The sequence below is a fragment of the Struthio camelus genome, chromosome 2, assembly GCF_040807025.1.
Source record: "Struthio camelus isolate bStrCam1 chromosome 2, bStrCam1.hap1, whole genome shotgun sequence".
NCBI lineage: Eukaryota > Metazoa > Chordata > Aves > Struthioniformes > Struthionidae > Struthio > Struthio camelus.
The window spans coordinates 59,747,741-59,766,486 of record NC_090943.1 but is presented as its reverse complement, the minus strand read 5'-3'; the positions used below and the strand labels follow the sequence as shown (position 1 = coordinate 59,766,486).

At 38.6% G+C, this 18,746-nt stretch overlaps 1 protein-coding gene across 8 annotated transcripts in view; it reads right to left on the bottom strand.

Moving 5' to 3' along the window:
- HECW1 (HECT, C2 and WW domain containing E3 ubiquitin protein ligase 1) overlaps positions 1-18,746 on the bottom strand; it is a 308,997-nt gene that overhangs the window by 191,080 nt on the left and 99,171 nt on the right. For 2 of the 8 annotated variants that reach the window (XM_068935991.1, XM_068935998.1), the window contains exon 2: positions 16,326-16,383. The exons of 3 other annotated variants lie outside the window; for them this stretch is intronic. In XM_068935991.1, coding sequence (XP_068792092.1) covers positions 16,326-16,352 — 27 coding nt within the window. In that variant the 5' untranslated portion in view covers positions 16,353-16,383. Of the gene's footprint in view, positions 1-4,819; positions 4,921-5,813; positions 5,991-16,325; positions 16,384-18,746 lie in introns of those variants that run through there. 3 more of the 8 variants (XM_068935995.1, XM_068935992.1, XM_068935994.1) reach the window with 3 other exon arrangements.

Here is an 18,746-nt window from a genome sequence, read left to right as displayed (position 1 = left end):
TGAATGAGTTGAGATTATAGCCCGAACCAGAGCCGAACGAAACGAATCAGAAGTCTCCCATTAACTCCAGCAGATACCGGATCGAAATTCTGGAGCAGACCAAGTCATTTTAAAACCATTACAAAAGCACACTTCTGGCTTGCATAGAGAAACAGAGGGAAAGCAAGGGAAAAACCCTTTACCCACAGTGGTTGGAAAACGGACTGAAGGAAAGCTAACTACACGCATTGTTAGCATGGTTCATCTGTGCTGATAAGAAACACCAAAAGTACTATCTGTGAATCTAAAAAAAAACCTGAAGAGACATAAAACAAGCCCGTTACAATTTTTTCTCTGAAAATAGAAAAACTCCATCCAAAAGAATGTAAACATCTCAGTTAGACGCAAAATTTGTCATAATATAGTAATTTTCAGTTTACTGAACTAAAACAACCTGGACAGCAGAGATATTTTAAATTAACATTCAATCAAGGAATGTAAACAATATCATTGCTGTTGGATAACAGATAAAGGTTTGCTACTGCTATCAGTTATGCTAATGTAAACTAGCATTTATGCAGCTGAACTTAGTAATTAAATATTTGATATCAGAAACAGCCCTTTTGTGTACTGACGGCTACAAGTGTTTAGTTATAAAATAACAATATGCTGAGCAAAACCAATGGGTGATTTTTTCACAAAATTATGGAAAGATTTGTCTCTGAAGATCAATCAGCCACATAAAAGTCCTACTGGTAATGAGACCTTTGTCAGATTATCTGTCCCTTATTTACATCACTTAGCCTAGCTGATGAAAATAAACTTCAGATAAAAATGAATTTTAGGGTGGTGTTTTTTCATACAAATGCAACTGTCAACCTCTAATAAGGGAAAACATGAAGGAGCAGACATGAGGAAATGATAGACATGATCTGATTATAAAGAAAACATCTATATACACATAGAAAATCTATAACCAGTAAATATTCTGAAAACACATTTTGCTTTCTTTCCACATTGCCTCCCTTTCCCATTCCCACCTGTCTCCCTGCCCTACTGCCATTTGGCCTTGGGACAGGGCGGAGCTGTCATCACCACTACCTTTTCCTTCACTGCCTGACTAAACAGTACCACCTCCCTCTCCAAGATGAGCAGAATCTTACCAGAAGGCTTTGAGTGACTCTCGCGAGCTGAATTCCACCAGAGGATTCAGAGCTGCCAAGCAGCAGCTTCTGCTGGAGTACTGCATTGCTTAATATCAGTTTTTAATTATTTGTGATTATTTTACATCATCCTAGAAGGACCCATGACACCTTTGCAATACAGACAGATTCCAAATCAGGATCTGCAAGGGCCGAGCTCAGTCCTGTTTTCAGACAATTAAGAGCTGCCTTTATGATACTTGGATTGATACCAGTTACTTCCTCTTGCTGCTCTGGCAGAGAAGGTGCATTTGGACAGGTCAGGAAGGCAATGTGATGCAGGAGAGCTCCGTAGCGCGTTGGCCTCTAACAATCCACTGCAAGGTGAGCAGTCACTATGAATCCACAGTGCTTCACGGGACATAAAGGGGCAGAGATCCGTTCTCCACATCTTCTTTTAATTTCTTTGAACATAAACCCTTTGAGTGTGCCAAACAGCTCAGCCACACCTGAATACAGAACCCAGTTATCCCTCACACAGTTCTAGTAATCCTTTGTACACAGCAATGTTGATACAAAAATATAACTACTTTTCATTGCTAGTTATGTAATGATGAGCGATAACCCCAAATCCCTCATTTCAACATACTGTTCAAATTACCAGGTTGCAAAGATAAGAGAACATAGGCAAGGACTGCTAGGTGGCTGGATTTGGAGCGTCCTTTTATTCACTTTCAGTGTCCATCCCAAAGATATTACATGATTGAAACACAACACATCACTGGAATATTGACAGAAGAGGAAATTAAAGGAAACAAGGAGAGCATACTAGCCAGCATGACAGTGGACTCAAAGCAAGGAATATGTGGTCATTCAGATTTCTGCAGGCACCACTGCAACACAAATTTTAAGGGAAAATATTGAGAAATAAGTGAGGTAGCTTTGTGTGATGGGAAGCTTGGGATACAGCATATTTATTCATCTGAAAATTTAACATGCCAGTAGTTAAGTCCGACACCATAGGCAAATCAGAAGAGGAGGCAGCCTCCTGTTTTCTACATCAGAAACGAAGGTTGTCATGACAATCCTTGCAAATGAAGAATAAAAGCTTGTGGGATTTTTTGGTAAAAGACAAGGAGATAAGACAGATATAAAATTAGGGGAGCCTAGTGAAAGTGATAGAATTATCACAGCAGAAGTCTTCTGAACAGCTTTAAGTAAGGTAAGATCATATGTGTCAAAAAGGTTATTGCACTAACAAAAAAGTAAGGTAGTGATGGCCTAGATGAGAGATTTAGTTGGGTGGATGCATAGGAAAACACAGTATTCCTGCAAGATGATATAAAAAGATTTTAAGGATCTATTCTCAGTGCAGGTGTGAATACCCAGAGCAAGATCTTCAAGCTGGGCCAGAGAGGTAAGCAGAAAAATAGGAGTGCCCACAGTCATCAAAAGAAGGGACACAATGGGTCTCTGCAACCCAAGCGTTAAAGCAGACCTTTTACTTAAAGGTGAGCCTACCAAAATGGCTTTTGATATGTAAAGGTGTTTTTTTAGAGCATAAATCAGAATGAGGTATCTTCTGAAAGAGAGAAAACTCAGTTCTCTTGGGTGGAATAGTAGAAAAGCTGGGTGAAAGCAAAAAGATTCAAAAATGAATCTTGCTGCTGCTCCTTATAGAGCAGTCCTTTCCCTTCCAGTCTTGCTCTCAATCCAGCAATGCTAAGGCCTTCCTCAGCTGGAACAAACTTTTCATAACTCTGAAGACCTGGTTCAGGATCTGCTCCATGTTCTCCCCAGCAAGCTGCTCATTTCCACTCCTGCCGCAGGCCTCCTGCTTACTACCTCTCCACCCATAGCCCTCAAGGTCCCTTAGCTGCCAGCACTCCATAGCTTTCAGGGAAATGTACAATCTCCCTCTTTTAAATCCAGAGTCAGGAAAAGGTAAATAAAGTAAATAGCTTTCCTCCTTTTTGCACTGGTACAGTCCTCTTAAAGCACATAGTACCTGCACAGTAAATTGCCAACAAAGAGAACATTTGCATTCCCCATCAGTAAGGGCACAATACAATTGACTATACAATTGCAAGGCAATGCAGGATTAAGAAGAAAAATAGTTTAAAAGCAAGCTATAATCAAGGTTACAGTTTCAGCTTCCACTGTAACTGCCCTCCATTCACTTACTCCCACCTATCTCTCACACTGAAGCTTACATATTTGGACCTGCAGCTATTTATTTTTCATTATGTGAGAAAAGAAATCTTCTTGGTCATCTGAATTATGGAAGACTTGAAGTTTAACTCTTCGTGCAAAAAAAAGATTTTTGAAGTAGCTTATAGTATGGCCAGATCCAGCATGCAGGGCGTGAGAAACTGTACAAAATCTTCTCCAATGCTACCCACCACAAAAATCATCAGGCTTGGGATTGGGGAGTGCTATGAAGCCACAGAATTTGGAGAGTGCAGAGAACTTTCCGGGATCAGATCATTTATTTGAGAAGTACAAGAATGGATACTCAGAGCTCCAAAGGAGACATTTGATAGCATGACAGAGTCACAGGCTTCCACCATCTAGTGAAACCCTTTTTCCTCCAAGATATTTCAGAGTTCAAAACTTTCAGAAACCGCTGCTCTTGGGAAGATTTAAGTGAAGGCTGCAGATGTCTCAGAAGGATGCCTGCCAGAACAATGGCAAAGAATTTTAAGTGCAGATTTTTAATCTGTCTCAATATCATTCCTCCATGGCACACTGTGTATGTGTTTATACCTATAATAAACACTAATCGGAAATCAAAGCCATTATGCATCTGCAGTGGGGCAAATGGATGTTATTAGGTAGTTCATTTTTCCATTTCCTGACCTCTGTGCATTTCAAGTCTAGCTCTACTGCTACGTTAATGCATCCTCTTATATTTAACTTTGCTCCAGTGATGTGCAAATCATTGCACAAATTAGAATCAAAATGAAAGAGTTGGCCTTGAGGTCAAACTGGCAAAGTTCTGTGCTGGTGTGCGGGATTGATTCCCAATGCCGTCATATTAGTCAAAAGGCAAAAAAAGCTAGTAGCATAGTAACTAGAGCTACTCTTAGCATCTACAAGGAAAACATACATGCAATAGCTCTTGCCCCTTGAAAATTAAGACCAATCAACATTTTCTAAGAGTATTCAAACAATGTCTTTGGCACAAGCAGATGGAAGCTGGAATACAGGACAATATGATTGATGATGAATTTTTGGAGCTCAGAAAAAGAAAGAAAAAAAATTAACAACCCTTCTTCTCTTCTTCTGGAAAAAAAAAAGCTGTCTAATGAACCTGAGAGAGCATGCTGAAAGATACACACATCATGCTTCTAATTGGATGATTCCAAGAATTAAATTTTATCTTCATGAAAGTATATAACCTGAAGTTTCTATCTGAAGATGACATTTTCTTTGTTTTGGATGAGATCACTCCAAGCTTCCACATTGTAGATTACTTATTTCTACTCAGGAGCAACTAATAATCTTACATTAAATAGGTTTGTAATGACACAGTGATCATCTAGTTGCAGTTCACGACATAAAGCACTGGGAAGTTTCTGCAACACAATGCAGCTAAGGACAAATTAATTTCTTAATTGCTTTTAAATCAGTAGCATACAAAACAGTATCATCTCAGCAGTTAGGCACAGCAAGGAATGAGAAACAGCCAGACTTACCCATTATAGAGAAAAGATCTGAAAACCTTGCAAATATTTTTAAAAGATGTATTTGGGTGCACAATAACAGGAAAACATGCAATATGGCCTGAATATAAAATCTGGAAAAGATAACAATAAGGAAATAATAGACATGTCAATATGGTAACATTTTATGCACAAAAATAGCACTGCATAGCTTCACTGTGTTTTCCACAGCACAATATGAAAGATCTAACAGCTAGAATCTGCTCACACGATACTATCAAATACTCTGAAGTTCAAAATCCTTTTGATTTCCACAAATGCTAGCCTTTGCTAGTGCTTTATGATGCATGTTATAACAGGAAATTTGTATTTTTGCTTGGTTGGTTTTAAACATCCGGAATGGACCCGCTGCTATAGTATTAGAGAGAGGTAGCACAGAGACTGTCTGACCAGGAAAGAGGTACAAGATCAATTATTCTGTTGGTAGGGCAACATGCCCTCTCCTAATAACCACCCTCATGTTCATCAGCGTATGTATCATGCTAGCTTTACGGAAACACTAAAACGTGACTAAGATGCTGAAGACTGAACATCTTTCATCAGCATTTCAAATTCAAGGACAATATTTACAAGCAATAATCACTGCAAGAAAAAAAATCATGCAGTACCAGGCAGTTTCTTTAATCTGCTGCTTGAAGTAGGGAGACTAGTAGGGAGACCATCTCAGCAGAGTTGTCCAAGGAAACATCCATGTGCACTGTGTTAACGGATTTAAGTCTCATGATTTCATTCAACAGTTCTACATTATAGTTGGATCATGCTCGTCTCCCAGGAATATTGTTTACCTTGGAGGAGGGAGCAGGTAAGAACAGGGGGGTTCTTTTCTTCTGCAGGCAGCAAACATTGCTAATGGTCTGTAAAGTGATTAACTGTTATTCAGACTGCAGGAGCGCTGAGAAGCCCTAACCATGACAGATGCCTTGTTTTTTCCCGTTCTGCACAACAGACAATAATAAACATCTCTTACCTGACGGATTTTATAACCAGTGGCTTCAATTCTTCAAGGACTTTGCCCATGCAAAACACCGGTGACAGTGATGTTAACAGCACTCACATAGCTCAGATTCATCCCACTCAAACTTAAGCACTTAATTGAGTCACCTAATTTAGCAACGCAGGTTCCCAAGACTCCCTGTGTAATCAGAGGGGACAGACAGGCTCCTCCTGAAAAAAACTTGAGATCTAGATAAGGCTTTCCCAAAGATGACTCAGCTCCATCTCACTCCATCACCTCTACAGGGAGTCTCTGACTCTCAGGATCCTGGATTAGGAGCGTTCATGTAGGACAGAGTGAGACCTATGCATGGACCTCTTAAGCTATAAGATTTTAAGCACATTTCGTTATAGCAATAGAAACAGAACACGAGGCATATTAAAAAAGAAAAAAAAAACATGTTAAATTCTACCTGATTACTTAGGAACTGTCTGATTTTCAAGCAACAACATAAAATTACTGCAAGCTAGATGGCACTTCTGGAGAAAGTCAAGGTAGAGAAAAATAACTCAATAAAAGAAATTACTCGGTATACTGTACACTCTGTACGTAGAGGTCACTTCAAATGCATGATACCAGTAAGTGTAGCAGAGGTTTACAGGAAAAGCTGTGAATAAGTCTTGCAAAATTTAGGAGATGCCTAAGGAAACGATGTAGGGTAAATACGAGCTGCAGAAAGAAAATCCAGTAATGTACCACCTTTCCCAGAACTATCAGCTGCAATTATTTCTCTGGTCAACAGTGACACCACATTTCCCATCTCCTCCCCAGACAGTCCAAAGACTTTTCTGAAAACTTTTTGCAAAAAAGCTCTTAATTTCTTATAAAACGTATGAGTTTAAAAAGAAAGAAAAAAAAAGAAAAAAGCCTAATATTCTCCGTTGTTAGGAATGTATTGTACATTCCACCATGACAACCATTTTACTAAAAAATAAAGCTTCTGTGATTTCTGTGATGCATATTGCTACCAGATAAAAGGAAGAAAAAGTTGTCTAGTGTATTACGGAGATCTTGGGCAGAACTTATTATAAAATTTGCGCACACAAAAAAGGCAACAAAAAGTAACCCAGCACAGATATGAAAAGTTAAGTTTTTAATATTAATTAAAGTCCCTTCAGATACAAGCATGAATGTTTGCACACCAAAGGACTGTGCAGGCGTGTACCAAAGGAGGATTTATTCCACATGGCTTAGATCCATCTGTGTAACACTGCTAGCACCCACAGTTCCCTCTGCGCAGTCACTGCCAGGTGCAGCACACCCTATACACACACCATCAGGTGTTCACCATTTCTAATAGCTGCAAAATTTTTATAGACATCCTGAGTGCCATTCCCTGCAATAAGTGCGTACAGCCTCCCTCTTACCCGCCCTCCATTATAGGCTCTGTTCTTCTACACCCCATCTCACATGTCACAGCCTGTGCCATGTTCCTGTGTGACTGCACAGCTCTCTCTCCTCCTCATTCCTTTTTCTCCTCAAAACAGGTCTCCGTTTCCTCACTCATTCATATTACTATCATCCCCTCGCTGCTAAATTGAATGGGATAGAGAATTGGGCATTGCTCGCTGTACCAGCCATAAGATATGCAACGGATCCCACCTGGGTACAAGAAGCATTTCAAAAAAAAAGAAAAAGAGAGGAAAGGTGGAAGGAAACTCTTTTCACTCATGGTTCCTTCCCGTTGCCTATGGTGGCTGATCACCCATTCCTCAGCACAGAGAGCATTTTAAATCCACTCTTTCTTTCACGGCCCCCAATCTCTATGCTGCCTCTTACCCCATCTTTACTTTTAAGAGAAAAACGAGTCAGCATCAATATCTTAAACTCCTCAGACAGACAGGCAGAGCTGAAGTGGGTAGGTATTCACAAGCTGCTGAGTATTAATGCCTACATCAACCACTTCTTTCATCCACAAACAACGAACCACTGAAATAACCCCGTCTCTCAACCTGATGTCAGCTTTGGTGCACGCTCTCAGCTCCATCTCCTACCTTTCAACAAGGCCTAGAATATTCCCTGACATTTTGAAATTAATTGGATACAGAGCTTCCTTATTATCATATTACCTCCAGACAAATACAGATATGCTATCAAGATGAGTGTGCTTGATCCTGCTTCCAATTAAATTAAAGGCAACCCCCCGCCAACTTCAATGTGAGACAAAGACTTTGTAAAACAGGAAAATCCATATAGCTGTCAACAGCCAGAGTCAACAACGCTAATCCAGAAATGGATTATCAGAAGTGGATACTTTAACTAAAACACTTCAAACGTCGTCCACCATGCTACCAGTTACTCTGTTGGAAAATTCATCAGACAAAAATAGAGACTAGTAAGTTGCATTTTATGACGCAGATCACAGGACTTATTCTTAGAATGGGTTCTCAAAATTTACACATAAATCCATTAGTTAGTTGATGGTTTAAGATTAATTTAAAATATAAGCCTATTTTTAGCACCTGATAGCTGAATGGTTTTTTTTTTCCTAAGCAATTTTAGTAGAATACAATAGATACTTCAATTTTTTCACAAGAAAGGAAAAAAGTCATCAGTTTAACCTGGAACATCAGACACTGAGGCACATTCATCATCACTGCGCGTTCCTGTGAGGTGTCATTGAACAGCAGAACAAAAACTGCTTGCAAGCCCTAAAACTGCAACTGTAACATTTAAACATTTTTGTTCTTAACCCAAACTATGAATTACTATGTCTGTACAACTCGTGGACAGATTATGACAAAACCTCCATATTTTCCTGTAATTAAAATTTTGTACATATAAATATCCAGTATTCATTGCAATGTGGCATTTTAAAGCAAAAATCCATTACAGCATGCAACATCAGAGGTGTTAAAAGAAGAGTTCTTAGTCTGCGCTGAAAAATAGTGAAGAAAAAATGACTTATGCTTAGTAATCCCTCAAATCCTGTGTTTTATTCTTTAAAACAATCCTCATCCATTAAAAATCTAACATTCACCATTGGTAAACCACAAGGCAAAGTTCAGAGTGTGAGATCTCTGCTTCTGCATAGGTGAAACTTGCCTCACATAGTTATCTCTCAGCCAGACTGCTACTTACTGTTTCATTTTTATTAATAGTTATGTTTTGATGGTATAAATGATAATAAATTGCTACTATAATTGACTACAAGAAAGCAAAGAAACTGGCCAGACTATCCCAAGAGGAAGTTAGCCATTCTCGTATTACAGATAACAGTCTCTAGTTTGGGAACGAGGTTCAGGTTTTACAAAAAGAAAATGCGATTGCTTTATCCAGGGCCCAAAAATCTTGTGCGAGAAAACAGGAGCTTTATTAACAGATTCAGTTTCCTTCTGGATCACTGCAAGTAGATGCTCAACTCCACATCGAAGGTTTTCTGGGGGACAGCTAGCCAAGACTAGAGCAAAAATAGCTTGGTAATTTTCCCCCTGGAAAACAGGCATGGACATAAAGCAAGTTTTCAAAGCAGAGTGCCCAGAAGAACTGGGGCAGGATAGATGAGCTAACTGAAGAAGGGCTAACCAGCACAGACCTCTCTGCAGTCAGAGAGACATGCAGAAGAGAAACGATACCTGCTGACCACAGTCAACACGCAAAACTGGACCTGTCCAAAGAGGATACAAAGGCAAGAGCTGGTGTGAGATTGCAAGTTCTGAACCTCATTACTGATCTTCAGTCAGAGTACTTCTCTAATACCGTAATGAGGTATTACTTACTATGTCGTATCACAAAATCATATGTACAGGCTCACATGTCCACTCATATCATTGTGCAGGTATCTAATCTGCCTTTTCTTTTTTACTCAAATTCAAAAGGGCTTGTGCTCCTGTGTTAAAAAGGTCTCTTGACAGTTTTCAGAGAGGAAACACATCTGCAAAGGTGACTGAAAAAGGAGTGTTTCACTTACTCACAGACAAAAGCACAGGAATGGCTCTGAATGAAGGATTAAGCCAAAGCGTTACTTCATTTTAATGAGGATCCTTAGTTAGATTTAACCCAATGCTTTTTTGCTGCTACGATTCCCTAGCAAAAGAGTTACGACAGTTTTAAATACTGCACTTATAAAAGTAAAGGCCAAAGTAGACTTTTTTAACCTGGTTTTCTGGTAATAAACCCTGTATTTATGAAGTGTCCTAATCCCATCAAGGATTAGTTTCTAATTGCAGTGAAAGCCTAGGGTTTAATTAATTAGGATTTACAAAAGCCTGCAGAAGTAGGCAAGTTGGAAAATTACTCGGTTTTGCAGGTGTTAAACCTGAGTTCTTGAAGAAAGATACCAAAAACTCACCTGATGTCATACAATATGACTGTGGCCACAGTAAGTGTCAACATGCTGTTTAAACACGTTTCCTGTTTCAGCACTTTGGTTCTGTGTTGTTGGGGACAACGGAAACTACCTACGTGTCTAATTTTGTGCACGAATCTGGGAGGCACACTGGTCCAGCGATGGGCCTTTTAAATTAGTGACGTTACCTGTCGCATGAGAGGCTATTCATCTTAATCTTAGGTAGTATAACTGGAATGTCAATGAGACTAAAATTTGACTTTTGTACAGGTATTAACTCTAGAGGTTCTCAAACACTGCAAGAACACGTTTTTTGTGAAAAATATGCAAACAGAAAGGACATTAACTTTACAAATTTGTCACTTGCAATACATTAGCTTAATGGCCACATGCTAACATTTCTAGTATTTTTTTCCTCTATTAGCGATAAATTAACTTGATAATTGCTCTGCCTTTTTAACCTCTAATGAGAATGTCTTTTTATTAAAACCATTAAGGTCTGATTCTGAGAACACTCATGGAAACACAAAACAGTCCTGCGAGCAGTGAAGCTGGTTTCCTATAGACCTGTATCCTTCATCACCACCAGACCTCTCCAGATATCCCACCTCTCCGCCCTTGCCTCTGTAAAAACCACGTGGAGCAAAGACAGCAGAGATACAGATCATGTGGGTGACCAGCCTGGCCACTGAGGTGGGTAGCAGAGGCATTCTGCCTCCTTCCCCATGGCGCTCACTTGGGTGTCCTTCTTTTCCCCCAGCCACTGGGACCTGTAGAAATTTACATATCTCCAAGATATCTCCAAATTAGCCAACTACTTCAAAAGTAATTAGTGGAGGGACCGACAGAGACAGAAAGTGCTAGCACGTAAACTTTTTCAGCCTGGGAAGCTCAGCTACAAAAATTACACACAGCCTCACTGATTTAATTGATTACTCACACAAGGAAATTTACTCCTGTGTACAAGTTTCCAGAAGTAGGTGTTATGGCATTTTACAAGCCATTATAAAAATGCAATAGGAGTCTAATCAAAGTGACTTCAGTGGAAATAGGATCTGATCTAAAACATAACATAGTAACATCTGCTTTAAGTGCCATTCTTCCTAATTAGCATTTTGTCACACAGTCTAATGCATTATTCTCACCCTAGTGGGAAAGTTTATTTACAAGTGAAACGAAATACATTTATATTTTCTATATGGAATTTGTGGTAGATTCTCAGCTTACTAGTAAATCAGATTTTACATTTTTTCTCCTGTGATAAAGGAGGCATCAAGAACATAATTTTTCTTCAAGAAGCAAGAAATTCCTACAGATGAAAACTTATGATATCATGAAGAACGGACTAATTTAAACTGCTAGGTACAATAGAAAAACCTCATTTATATTTTTCATTTTTAAAATCCCAAAGCAATTATAGAACATATTCACATAAGAGTCACAGATAATGTATTTGACAAGGCTTTCCCAATAATTTTTTCACTATGCAACCATCTCTGCAGATGATTTAATCAAATTAAATATTCATTGATTTTAATTAGTCTTTTATCATACAGAATCTCACAAACTAATGGAATTGTTCAGTCAGTGTTTCTGTTAGCTTTAAAGAGATGGGCCACATTTTGAGAATAGACTGTTATATTCCCCAGTAAAATAAAAATATTTGTGCACATCAAAATCAAAACTTGTGCATGTCAAAGACAAAGCTGCAAAATACTATGGATGCAGTGTAGGTGTCCAGTTTGGAAAACCTAAACCTTTTATTTATATATCCTATATAAATTACTTTAAGCGCGTAATATAAAAGGCCCATGCGTTTCTAGCTGATGACAGCTGGTACACAAGAGATTTTAAAGCAGCATCAAGACTTCAAGGGCACGTGTGCTGACCTTGTTTCCAATGTTGCCAGCAGACCCTTCTCTGATACAGACAAAAGCTTGTGCACGTGGGTATGGATCCACACAGAGTCTTTCAGTTCCTCTGAACTAAATTTAGCATAGGCCTCATCTAATGTATCCTGAATCTGATGAAAAGATTGCTGTTGATTTCAACAGATTTAGAATCAGATCCTGTCCCACTAGTTCATTTGGGGTTCCTAAACAGGCAATGTTAGATAGAAAGAACCATCATCACAGCCTTCCGTTTCTGCGATATCAAGGCAAGAATGGCAAACTTATCCCCAGATTTCCTTGCAAGCGTTGCTTCCCTAATAACTTAAACAATAGCATTGTTCAGTTGTGCTGTTTTTAATGTATGTCTTTGTTTCTGCTGGTACCCCTTATCCCCCTTGTGATATCCCAATTGTATAGTTCTAGTAGATAGTAAGCAAATACAGAGGATTGTTCCTTCAATTAAAGTGTTGCTGGAAATACAGACTGATGTAAACAAGAAGAGAGAATGTGCCAAAAATTAATTTCTTAATTTCTCTGTTAAGATATAACTATCATCCTAGCCAATATTCATGTTTAACTAAAAAGAAATTAGGAGAGCAAAGGACTGTTACACAGCTCCACCTCTCCTCACACTACTGTATACTACTGCAGGTCTGCCCATCTGCTGCCTTTGCCTGGATGGCCAGGTCCTAGCTGAAGGTCTAGATAAGGTCTGATGGTTTCTTTCATACTTGCAGTTCTACCAGCCACCACCCTTTTTGCAACTGAATGGATTTTGATGGGTTAGTTAACTCTTCTGCCTACCAGAAAAATATATGAGAAGAGCTGCAAAGTTCAAAACACACTCTTGTACACAAGCTTTACATCTTTTTTAGTTACCATTAGTGAGAAGAAAAGCAATGCTAGTACGTAAAGTACAGTATGCAACAAAGGAGCTGTAAAATGCTACATTTTTTGATATGTGGAAAGGCTTTTGGCTGGGAGATAACTTTCAGTTGGGGGTTCTACCTATGTCTGCTGTTTTATAAAAAGAATTGATACAAGTGATTTAATTTTTTATTGTTCATTTTTGCTCAAGAACCACACTGCAAAAGAAGGCTTGAATCTTAGTTCACACAATTCTATTTTTACAATGTTTGGATTAGGAACACTAATAGTTTTTTTTTCATAACTTGTTTGATTAAAAGTATGATCTCCACACATGATGAACTCTCTAATTAAGGTCTTTTATTTTTCTTTAGAAGATATTACCATATCTTAACATAAGCACACAGCATACTACAAAAAGCATATGTGCTTTTGTAGTATGCAAGCATATGTAATGTTCACAGATTGACTGAATGTAATGTAAAACTTGCACACAAGCTGATTTTATAGGAGATGGTTAAATGGAAACCCTCTTCCCTAATGAAGGGCCAAGTTCAAACAAAAGGTTAACATGCTATTCCTTGTCTCTTCTAGAGAAGACCTCTAAAAAACCAAAAACATCTTCCAGGAGCTAGTGTTAGTCACCATATACTAGAGTACTAATACCTCTAAATAACTACAGCTCATTTATCAGCAATCAATCAGTAAAATATAAAGTTTTCTAAATGAGATCCATATTTTTATTTTACCATAACCGTTTCTGTTGTGTTTGCAGCTTTTCATTCCACTCTGCCCATGGCTGCACTGAGATTTGGGTGCCTAATTATCATGGCTAACTTCTTCACATTGCTTATATCGTCAACAGGGAGTAAAGGATGCTCTAAATTAGCAACAGAAGGAACTTTTTTTTTTTTTATGTTGACTATACAGGGTATGAAGGGAAACTAAATTAAGGAACTAAATTAGGTACTTAAAAATAGAGGTTGTGAATAGCCTGCAGTAAGGCCTCCCAAGGATTTGGAATGGTACTCACTGTGTCCAGCAATAATTCCTACTGCTAACATATACTGGTATTTTTCTCAAATGTCTACATTCAACTCAAAATGTAATGTCAACTATATGCCCTTGCAGATACATACTGTTCATTGCCACAGATTAAATCATGCATCCATTTTACTTTCCCTGAAGGAGTCCATTCTGAGACTGAGAGAGAAACCATAATTTTTTCCATAAATGAGAAAAGGAGAAGTGTCCAGTAAGAGCTGGAAATATTGTTATAAACTTGGTTCAACATGTTTTCCAAGTAGGAGGAGAGAAAAGGGGATATGGAGGCAGGTGGAGTGGAGAATGATTCTTCTTTCAATTAAAAAAAAAAAAAAAATTGCAGTGGCTATTTTCCTCCAGACACAGGGGACAGCAGTAGAACCTGAGCCAAAACCTGCATTTTCAGTGAGTTAATTTTGTCAATAAAAAGCTGGCAATGTATCTATTTGATAGCACTTTGTGACAGGGTACTACAATTCACATCACTCTGGTAGGTCCGAGTACAGTTGTCCTCACAGACTGGGGACCAAAGTAAACTGAAACAGAAGATTCTCTGGAGGAGAAAGAATCTCACGCTCTGTAGAACCTGCTGCAGCAGGTAGTTACCTTCTTCCCGCCAGCATGACTTACTACAACATTATTAGCTAACTATTTCTGGCGGGATCCTTGGTGGGATGTATTTACTACGGTATCTAGGATTTCCTTGTTTTATGTCAGGGCCCAAATTTGTTAAGACAGTAGAGTAAGCAGTAAGAGATACAATTGTGCAATACTTGGGAAACGTCATCCCCACAAATGATGCTGAAAATGCTGTAAAATAGTTCCTTCTGGTCCCAAGCAAAATATTTTTTCTTCTGATAAGTTACATGGATATAATGCACTAACTGCTTCACCAGTAAACCTATCTTCAACCATTTTGGTATCCTGGTGCTATTAAAGGCATCCTTCACTCTAAGTCTATCTGCTTTTGGAGGAGGGAACCTACAATGAACTGCATCTTCCCTTTTTGTGACTATTTGGAATATTGCACAAGTACTTTTGCCCTCTACAGGCGTTTCAACACAATTCCTGTGATTTTGGAGTATATTTTATTTAGTCGTTGGTCTATGGCCTAATTCAATTATATTTTTTTCAGAGTAATGGAAAGAAACTGCCGAATACCTCTAGAGATGTACTTACCTGCTGCAATAGTTGCAAAATTCAAAGTACTGTCATGTAAATGTCATGTTTCAGGAGTGGCAAATGGTTTTCATAAGCAAGAATTTAAGAATTACTTTTCACTGAAGGTATTTTTCTTCTCATCATTCTTCAGCACATTTTGGGATTCTGTGTGCACAGCATAGCACAAACTTCCAGGGAAGTTTCACACTATGTGTAATGTGGTATACCACTGCGTGGTATACCACAGCAATTATAGCACTGCTTAATCTGAACAAAGGCCCAAAATATCCCCCAGCAAAACAGCCAGTGTCCGAGTGCCTCCCTGACTATTACAAAGTACGAAATTTAATGTAAAAAGGATACATCCTTATGAAACTAGAAGAATATAATGACCTATTATATACATGGTTGCTCACAAAATTTTTATTCTTCATAGAATTAAAGTTATTTGGTAGATTAATAACAAGGAAAAATGTAGAAGCAAACAAACAAAAATAATTCCAACCATAGCGACATTTCAGTGATGCAAAATAACACTAGATAAGCATTAAAGCACATTCTGGCTCTCTCTGATAATGCATGGCAATTTAGAAAAGTAAGCTGTGCAGAAAGATGCATATAGCAGCAGTGTGTTGTACATGCACATCATCTCAGATTCCCCTATTAAGTGGTTAGCGCCAGTCGCATTCCTGCATCTCACACATTACAGTGTCTATTGTGATGGCTGATTTGTGTGTTTTGATGACTCAGACTTAATCCAAAGTTAAAAGCTGCAGGCTTCAGAAAATGCCTTTTGAAGGTGAGTGGTTGATGCATTTTGTGCTTTGCCTACGCATGAATGCGTGCAACTGCAATGTTACAGTTGTCTGCTGCTCCCAGGACCTCCTCGCTACGATCTTAGGATGATTACCATGTCTTAGTTCAATAAAATTCTTGGGCAGGCCATATTAAACACAAAACAAGACCAATACTGACATTAGATGGATACTTAGCAGGTTCAAAAACAAAACAAAATGGAAACAGAAACAAAACAAGAAAAGATCACTTCAAATGGAGCTAGACTGGACTTAGTTGGAAAGGTTCTCAAATTGCCTAAACTGCTTTATTTGATCTTAAACATGTACCGGGTGCAGCTGCAACGAGCTCTGAGCTTTGGCACATTCCATTATGAATGGCAGTGAATTTATAATGGAATGGTATGAATGGTTTTTATAATCAGAAAAACACACTGACCTTAACACTACACAGGTGGAGCAGCATAATGACCCGCCAATTGTAAGCGCATCAATTCCTGGGGAAAAGTTCAATGAGGTTAACTTAGCATGTATCCCAAAACCAACATTAGTGACATTTAAAAACAGAGCATTGTCTTTTTTTTTTTTTTTTAACCAAAAATCTGTCTTCCTTTGCCAACATTGTATTGATTTTACTTCACTGTTTGGTTCGGAGTATATCTTACCCATTCTAAGAATGTATTATATTATGCTCCAGAAGATCTGTACGTCGTCATATGTGTCAATGCTGAAACACAAGTGCTTAAAAAATAAGAATAGAATTAACTACAATAAACTTTGCAGACTGCGTAAGATTAAGCATAATATTCATTTAACTTAGGAAGGAACTAAAAGAAGAAGCCTTGATATGATAAAAGACTCCACTAGCGGATCTTCAGCTTCATTATAAAATCCTCATATTGAACAAGTTTAGATGGGTGGTAGCCAACCAGCATTTCTGTTTTACACCAATTTATTTATATCCCTGGGTACTCATGGGGACCAGCTGCAAAGGAAGTTATTTTCAATATACCGTATCTGATCTGACCTGGTATCCAACATAATTCTAATAGTCCAGGATTAAGCCACAAAATATTGTGAACAAACCTCTATTTCTCTAACTAACCTTAGCCAGTACTTCAAAAACCCACATATTACAAAATTATACAGAGAAAAGTGACAAAACAAGAGCAACTTCAATGCAGATCCAGGAAAACTGATCAGCAAGAAAAGAAGGCTCTCCAGACATGGAATAATACAACTTCAAATTAAAAAGGTGAAAGACATCCATGATTTGGTCACAACTGGAATGTTTAAATTTGTAATTTCAGTTCATTCTCCCCTGCTTATCTTTTGTGATTGGAGTACTTTGGTATTTTACAGCTTCTCCACTGTACTAGCAGGGAAAGCTCCTCTGCCAGCAGAAGGGTATCAATAGCCCACATCTCGTCACTCTGTCCACCTCTAGAGTCTGTCAACTCACAACCTAAAATTCATTCTCATCATCAGTTTCTGCTGCATGCTCAAGAACAACTGAGAAGGCTTGTGTAGGCAGTAAAAAAGTCTTATAATAATATGATCAAAACCACTGCTAAAATTGTCAGTTCAACAATACCACAAAAATGAATATGAGAACCAAAACAGAAGGGAAAGGTAACACTTTAGCAAGCCATTCTATTTTTCAGAAATGTTCTATTAAAAATAACTGATTTATAAAATATAATAATGCCAGCTGATCATATTCCACTTAAGATTAAAAGGCTTTCAAAATACATAAAAGCAATGAAATTAAATAAAAGTAGACATTGCCCGTCATCTCTCTGCACCTTTCAAAAGACGCGAAATCTGATGGACGTAATCCATTTCAGCCCCAGACCTACCATTTGCCTGCAGTTTGGTGTCCCTTTGTTTTTACTGAAAAAGGGCACTTACAAGGAAAATGAAGTGGAGTAACCCCAAAGTTAGCCAAAGAGCCACAGAACCATTGAAGACAATCTCAGAGATCTTCATCCACATGCACACTATTTTTTTTTTCAGCTGCCATAATTTTCTGTAGTTCCCCCTCCCACATACATGCACACAAAGTCCTGCCTAAGGCTTTGGGCAACAAGGTACACATCATCTTTTCCTTCTGTGGTTTCTCTACCTCTGCAACCTTTCTTTTAACTTCTGTGGGGCAGAAGCTTCCCCCACCCCAGCCCCCAAGGAAAAGCATCCAGTGTGCTTGGGAAGAATAAGATAATATAAAAAGCGAGCAATGTATGCGTCTAGGCTAGTTTGTGGCATTCCAGGCTATCACAGTGATTCTCACCCGCAGTCCCCGTGGCTGCAGGAATATCAAGCGTGAGCATAACATAAAAATTCTTCCAAATAACCATGACTGTAAAAACAAACTCTCAAAACCACACTCACTATGAACTTTCTTCAGCCACACAAACTGGTTTCAGAACTACTAGCTTTGCCCACAGCAAGTAGTAATATACTGTAGCATTTTCCCTAACGTAGTCCAGTAGACTTGCTTTCCTGACAAGCCAGAAGCAAGGCAAAAGTGCAGCATGCCACCAGAGACTGTCCCCCCCCCCCATTACCAAACACAACAGTATGGCAAACTAGAGCAACGTACATATAGTGCCTTCCTAACTTCTGTCAGGATATTCATAATCTGACCTATAATGATGTATTGGTAAGATGACTGATGTTAACCCTTGCCGAGAGCAACAGCAGACATCCAAACGTGGCGTTACTAGGAAGAGCTGCATGACATAGCAGTGGCTGCCACAAAAACCTCCTGTGCTAAGTCTGTTTTCTGCAATTTGGGATAAAGGCACAGTTCTAGTTCTCTTCCCGATCATACTTTGATGCGGCTTTCATAAAGGAAGAG